This window comes from Habropoda laboriosa, unplaced genomic scaffold, assembly GCF_001263275.1.
Source record: "Habropoda laboriosa isolate 0110345459 unplaced genomic scaffold, ASM126327v1 scaffold178, whole genome shotgun sequence".
Taxonomy (NCBI): domain Eukaryota; kingdom Metazoa; phylum Arthropoda; class Insecta; order Hymenoptera; family Apidae; genus Habropoda; species Habropoda laboriosa.
Genome location: NW_017100289.1, coordinates 344,770 through 352,485, shown reverse-complemented (window position 1 = coordinate 352,485; position 7,716 = coordinate 344,770). Strand labels below are relative to the sequence as shown.

The 7,716-nt window shown below is 37.6% G+C and overlaps 1 protein-coding gene across 1 annotated transcript in view; it reads right to left on the bottom strand.

The window, feature by feature from the left end:
- LOC108573794 (calcium-activated potassium channel slowpoke) overlaps nt 1-7,716 on the bottom strand; it is a gene marked incomplete at its 3' end in the record, with an annotated part of 119,647 nt that overhangs the window by 9,299 nt on the left and 102,632 nt on the right. Inside the window, exon 3 of the mRNA XM_017936268.1 lies at nt 483-579. Within this exon, the coding sequence (XP_017791757.1) occupies nt 483-579 (97 nt within the window). The remainder of the gene's footprint in view (nt 1-482; nt 580-7,716) is intronic.

Here is a 7,716-nt window from a genome sequence, read left to right as displayed (position 1 = left end):
GTATTTTTGAATGATAATAACTAAAAAACGAAGCCTCAAACGCAATTTTTTTATTCTTGATTTTCGCTTTATATCGGCTTCTAGAATCATCCCTTAAATTTTCTATCAACAGTTGCCGAATACCCCGAATATTATATCGCAGACATTTAATATACTGCTTGTGTCGAAAGCGCAAGCTAAAAATTCACCGAACCCATATACTGAGTATTTTAGCCCCATTGGTGGATTTCGCTGAACGCACATATGCTTTAATCGCCCGCAAAAGGTTAAATATGATCTTTTCCACGACAAAAGCTAAAATGTGAAAATGCAGTTTTACGTATTTGACTTATTTTTATATGTAAAACCACTTTCTTCCCCGTTGTATCGCCAGTTAAATTATTCTCTATATATGCTGTAATTTCATACGAGAAACGTACATTATTTTAATATTAATGAGACCACTAAAAATGTAGTATTAAAATTATGACTGTTTAACTTACGCGTATAAAAAAGTAGACCATAAAAAATATATTGAAAGCTAAGTCTATCTGCTGAGTAATGTTGTTGCTCCACTTTTGGCAACGTTCCACCTCTTCACTGTAACATAAAATTATTACATTGATCAGATTATTTTAAGATCTGTTTTACAAATTTGATCGAAATTTGTAGGAAAAGGAACAATTATTATTGTAAAAATAATAGAAAATCAATACGATAATATAAATTTATATAATGTAGTTATAATTCTTAATTGTTCTTAACTTTTCTATGACTGATTATCGATTTCCTAAATTGTAATTTTACACCGGTTCTCTTCGTGATTCAATTTCACAACATATCGCGACGTACACGACGTATTCTTTCTTTTCTACCTGCTGTATAATATTATACAAGATTCACCTGTATCTGAATAAGGGATTGAAGCTACATTCACATGTGTAGAGTGTAACAGAAAATAAATTTGGTACCACTGAAAGTGGAAAGTATCATTTCTATCTCGAATTCTCTAACACAGCGCTATAACGTGTGAGCGAAGAAAAAAGACTAAAGTGCACATGGCTTGGATAGCTCAAAGGTAGAGCACTTGTCTGGCAAACAGGAGATCTGGTGTTAAATTTCCGGTCTGGTGGCTCATGTGCCATTCTATTTTTCTTGCGTCTACAAAAGAAATTTTACATCAACTTCCATATTAAGAAATATAATAAAACTAGCAGCTTCAATCCTTTTGAGCAGTATTAATTCTTACAGATGCAAACAATATGTTTTGAATGCATGTACAGTGGAACTTGGATTATCTCTCTTAACCATCCAAAGACCAATTTCACATCACACCCTCACTTTCGGAGAGTACAACGGCTTTTCATGCAGTTCTTGAGGGTTCACAGAACTACCGTAGTACTTATCTCATGTTCTTGTTATCGACAAACCTCGATAGATATAAAACTATGCTTTATCAGTCATGAAAAAATTATTCAAGACAACAGAATCTTCCCTTAGCAAGCCAATAATGATAGTATGAAATTCAACCCCTGCTTCCTTGTCTCTGTTTAAAAGTTTTCGAGAAATTTCGATTTTGTACGGATGAAAGTTGATCTCTTTTAGCATAAGACCTAAACTTTTTCTATTCAAATTCAAAATGCGGGACTGTCGGAGCGTCGAACGCTGGAGACTGCACTCATCAGCTTCCCTCACTCTCTCCCTAAGTTCTCGAGCGTGCACACAGTTCGTGGAACTCTATGTTGCACATTTAACACACTACTCGTTCCATCGATTTTACTCACCCAAGCCAATATCGTATTCCGAGACAGAATCTGACCGTGCCGATCAACATTAAAATAACGTCTAAGCTGATACTGCACTCTAGGCTCAGATTTTGTTTCAGATAGTAAAAACGAACAGCGGTTGTGCGATGCAGCACAGTCTAACGATCCATTGTGACTGAGTCAGTATAAAATGGCGTCTTTTCCTCTTTTCGCTGCCACTTCACCGACCACTTTACGTCGTCGGCGGTAGCGACAATTCAAAGGAGTCTATTCAAACACCCTATGAAATTACCCACTTTCGATTTCTTTCAAACTTTACATATTTGTAGATCCGTAAAAGGGTTATTGATTTCTGGTGACTGTTTTTTTCATAGGTTCAAGGGTAAAGAGGGGTGTTAAAGCAACGCACTATGACACGAACACGTAGTGAAAGGCTATTTTTGAGTTCAGGATTTTTAGCTTATTGTTACAATGTATTTAGAGGATTAAAATATTAGGTCGTAACATATGAAATGTTCGATTTTTAGCGGTAAGTTTAAACGATCGTGACTTCTTTAATATTAATCAAAATAAGAACCATTACATTCCACAGATTTTTTCCAATTAGAAAAAAGTTTTTGAATTCCATTTTTATAAAAATTCGAATGTCTGGTGACAATAAATTGTTTAAAGGCATTTTCGACAGTCTCTTGATTCATAAACGTTTTCTCGTTGAGGAAATGTTTTAAGTGTTTGAAAAAATGATAATCAGTAGGCGACAGGTCAGGTGAATATGGTGGATGAGGCAGAGTTTCAAAATTTAAGCTATTCAGCTTTTGGACCGTTGAAGCAGAATTGGGCCCTTTCGGTTTGCCAATGCCGAGTCAGGTGAATATGGTGGATGAGGCAGAGTTTCAAAATTTAAGCTATTCAGCTTTTGGACCGTTATTTGTGAAACATGCGGTCGAGCATTATCATGAAGCAGAATTGGGCCCTTTCGGTTTGCCAATGCCGGTTGTTTTACCCACAATTTCTGGTGCATTGCTTCAATTTCGGCACAATATTTCTCCGCATTAATTGTTTCACCCGTCCTTAAGAAATTATAGTGAATTACACCAGCCATTGACCACCATAGTGTGATCATTATCTTCCTTGGATGCAAGGCTGGCTTTGGCATATGTCGTGGGGATTCATCTGCATCCAACCATTGGGCAGAACGTCGTCTATTGTCATACAGTGACAATGCGATCCAAAAACGGGTCCCTACCATTTCGGATTAGCAGCGAATTGCGTATGTCTTGACGTTGGAGCTTCTGCCGTTCGTTAAGTTCAAGTGGCACCCACTTGTCCAGTTTTTTTCACTTTCCCAATCGATTTCAGGTGACGTGAAATTGTCATGGGACTTACACTGAATTCTTGTGCCAAGTCTCTAACTGTTTGTCGCGTATTTGCTTCAATAGAAATCTGCAACTGATCGTCGTTAATGGACGGCTCTGGTCTTCCGCGTGCTTCAATAACGAGGCTTTCATCTCCGGCTTCGAATTTTTCGAACCATCGACGCACTGTACGTTCGTTAACTGTTCATACAGTATCCACTTTTCATCACAAGTGACAATGCGATCCAAAAACGGGTCCCTACCATTTTGGATTAGCAGCGAATTGCATATGTTTGACGTTGGAGCTTCTGCCGTTCGTTAAGTTCATGTGGTACCCACTTGTCCAGTTTTTTTCACTTTCCCAATCGATTTCAGGTGACGTGAAATTGTCATGGGACTTACACTGAATTCTTGTGCCAAATCTCTAACTGTTTGTCGCGTACTTGCTTCAATAGAAATCTGCAACTGATTGTCGTTAACGGACCGCTCTGGTCTTCCGCGCCCTTCAATAATAAGGCTTTTATCTCAGGCTTCGAATTTTTGTAACTATCGACGCACTGTACGTTCGTTAACTGTATTATGACCACTTTTCCACTCATATAAAAAAAGTACGCGAAAATCACGTTGATTCATGTTTGAAAGCAAGGTTAACAACGTACACAACACAAATGAAGACTGAATCTGACAAAAGAAAGTCTACTCTTGAAGATGTCATTTTAAAACATCTCCAAAAACAAATATTTATCGAAAAAATAAGGTTTAAAATATTGATACAACGGAATCGGACATTTCATATGTTACGACCTAATATATCCTAGCGAGAGAAATTGAAGTTTGTAGCCTAAAGTTTTTAGAAATTCCCGTGATATAACGTGATATAAAGAGGAAATTTCCGAAAGTTTATAACAGACAGGAGACTGAATGGTCAGAACCTGGAAAAAAGTCGGCTTTATTGTCAAAACATCCGTTACCTTCACTTCATTGTTAGACATCGCCACCCCTCCTGAAGGGAAAGCGCGCTAAAGACACAAAGGAAGGGTGCTTACGATGTCTCTTAGGCACTCTGATTGGCGATTAGGTATTCTTAGAAATGGCCAAGCAGCATGCATGGAAAGAAATGAGATGTGAGACGACCGTCAGTGGCAAAAGGAAGTTACAAACACACGGAGAGTCAGAAACAAGCTGTAAATTAGAAATCAGCAATCAAATAGTTTAGAGCGCTCAGCACTCAAGCTAGGTACTAATTAATGAAATTAGCTTTCAGGCTAATCGAATAGGTACTCAGGCCAACAAGAAGCATTTAGGCTTAATTTATAGTTTGTTCATTGTTCGCTTTGTGTATAAATTTAGTAAAGCACAAACTAAAGTGAGAAATTAGTGGAAATTAGAAGGTGGTTCGTTGAAAGAGAAAAGTCAGGCAGCACTACTGTGCAATATTTGAGAACTAAAACAACTCAGCAGCCATCTCAGCAGGCATTTGCCAATCAGCGTGTCTAATATCGTCTTTACTGCCCTTCCAGTGCGCCCTGAGCGCGCTGTCACCTTGGAAGGATGGGAGACGGTCGCGAGGGGTGGGCTAAAGGTCCCAAAAATCTGGAACTTCCTCCGGGTGACTAATCGGCAAGCGGACCGTTACAAATTCGTGGTTTATGGTATGTTCGTAGGCTATTGAGGGACACAAATTACTAAAAATCTAGCAAATCAATTCTAGTGACCCTCGCAGGATGTAATTAGACCCGTGTAAGCAATAAACGAAAATTCTGAACTCAAAAATAACCGTTCCCGGTCGATCGTGCCATAAACCGTTTCTACAGAAAACCAAACAGGTGTCGTGGGACCTTTCGCGGAAACGATAGACAGAAGTCATCTGACCACGCCACGAGTCGCTCTAGAAGTTAGTTAATAGTAATAGTTGTTTTGTCCTCCTAATCACGGAGGTAGTCCTTTGAAGACGAACCTATTAAACTTAGTCGGCACACTACGTGCAAAAATCGACAAGACTCGAAAGTTCTTTGCAACTGCCACGAGCACATCCTAACAAGTAATATTAAGAATGTTTACGTATTTTATTATCGACTCTGTTCCACACCATCTCAGTACAATTTAAATCAGGTGATTAGGGAGATGTATTTATGACCTTTGAACAGTTACATAATAAACCTTCTTTTTATAATTTGTGATTTATGTTTCGAATCGATATCTTGATATAAATGAAAAGTCTTGAGAACACCCATTTTCTAAGTACTTTGTTTGCAATTATTTTTTAGAATATTTAAATACATCATTTTACCGTTGAAAGAGAAAAGTCAGGCAGCACTACTGTGCAATATTTGAGAACTAAAACAACTCAGCAGCCATCTCAGCAGGCATTTGCCAATCAGCGTGTCTAATATCGTCTTTACTGCCCTTCCAGTGAAATGAAAAGTCTTGAGAACACCCATTTTCTAAGTACTTTGTTTGCAATTATTTTTTAGAATATTTAAATACATCATTTTACCCACGTATGGGCAACCCCCGGCCCTAATCTATTTCAGCGAAGTTTGTCTTCAATCTTCACATTAAATTGTTATGTCGTTCGTTATATTATCAAATTTATGTAGAGCTTTAAACCAAAACATTATATTATGAATAAATGAAATATGAAGTAGCAACTTGTTTTAATTCATTTAATATTAATTTACTTTATTTAATGATTTGGTTCGACCCTTGACTCGGAGACAGAATTATAATATATTTCGGTAATAAATTGTAATTTTCCTACACCATAGTAACTAATACACCCCTAAACCATTTACATTCACACCGCCATACTAACTCATTCACTACCACCGTCGAAACATCGTCACCACAAGATGTCTTGTCGTGTGTGCCTGCGTCGACATTTCGTCGACGGAGTATCGATCGGTCACCGCCGCGACATCAAATGTCGATACCGTCCTTGTGCAATGGACGATTACTTACCACCCCGAATCCTTCGTTAAACGCCGAGACAACATGTGCGTGTACACGTGCCTCGCTTATAAGACTGACAATAAGAATCGGTGGCACACGGCATGCTTCTTACGATTTTCGGGTGACAGTGAACATGTAATACATTCGCTACCGGCAATTTTTTCACGTTTCTGTTACTGGTTGCCGGGCTAAAATAAAGGAATTCTGTAGCTGGTTGCCGCAGATTTCTGTCATTAACACTAGAACTACCAAACCCGTCAAAATGACGGAAATCTTGCTTTAAATTTCAGAAATTATTAAGATGCTTTTGTTCAAGTATATAGTGACTTTTGTTGAAATAAAGAAATAATTATACTATACATACCAATTTTTTTTCCATTAGTGATTCTAATTTCGAAGTTGTTTATACATATAATCTTATCTAAATATACCAGAAGGGAAATAATTTACCACATTCAACTCCGGCTGTTCTAGTGTTCAGACAAAAATTATAAAATTTCTTTTAAAATATCCGGTTTGTAAGAAATCGTTAACACTAACCGTACCACGCCACGGTCAAATGACCGGTTTTAAAATTTCAATTTAAAACCATGCACCTGTTTTTCCCCTGTATTTTCTTAAAAATAAAAGTATGTAATTTTTCTTTTTTTATTATTATCTAAAGGCTGTTTCCTATATTAAATTGACAATCACCTGCATTCCTTTCGGAAGAAATATGATTATTTCGTAACCGGTCTGTTTAGTCGTCCTATTAGATTTACGGCGTTTCCCAGGCACGGGTCTAGAAATTATTCGGACCTTCGCAGCAGGTGTAAATTTGGGAGGCCATCGAGCACTTTAACGTTTGTTTAGAAGTCCGATGCTTTTCTTCTCGGCCGCCGAATGTATCCTGACCGAGGTATCTTCGAACTTTTTCTGAGACCTCGAAATCAGAATCCATTCGGCTAGCAACAAGCAACATTGAAATCTTCCGGAAACCAAGCACGAGCAAATTAGTTGGTCTCCCGATACACGGGAGTGGTCCTTCGAATTGTAATTAGTCGGCACAAACGTGCAAATTCAGCAAAACTCGAAAGATCGCAAGATCACCGCGAGTAGACTAAACACAGTCATTTGCCCGGATAAGTGTCCGTATGGTATAGTGTTAAATATGACAACTCAGCGGCAACTAAAAAAACCCATACGAAATGACGTGAATCCGCGTCAACGGCAACCAGAAACAGGATTTGAAATAACACAAATTCACGTCATGTACAAAGATTTCTAAGATTCATTTCTTCGTTTCTTTTTCTCTACACTTCTGGGTGACCATCAGATTCCCAAATATTAAATTTACTTTCATTGCAAAATATTACATTATGCCAATGCTTTACAGATTTTCAAATAAATTTTTTTGCAAATTCTATGCGTTTTTTTCTTATTTGTCACACTCACTTAAGGTTTCCTTCTAACTACACGACCATTATATAAATTGTAATATTCTTCGCATTGTTTTATTAGAAATAGTATTTTCGGAGAAGTTTTGAAGAAGAGCATGAATTTGTGATGTATTCATTTTCGGATTCTCTTTCACTTTTCAGACAATGAAACGTTCTTCGGATGAAGTTAATAACATCTTCCTACCACTGTCGTATCTTTTAACAATATTTCGTACAGTTGTATAG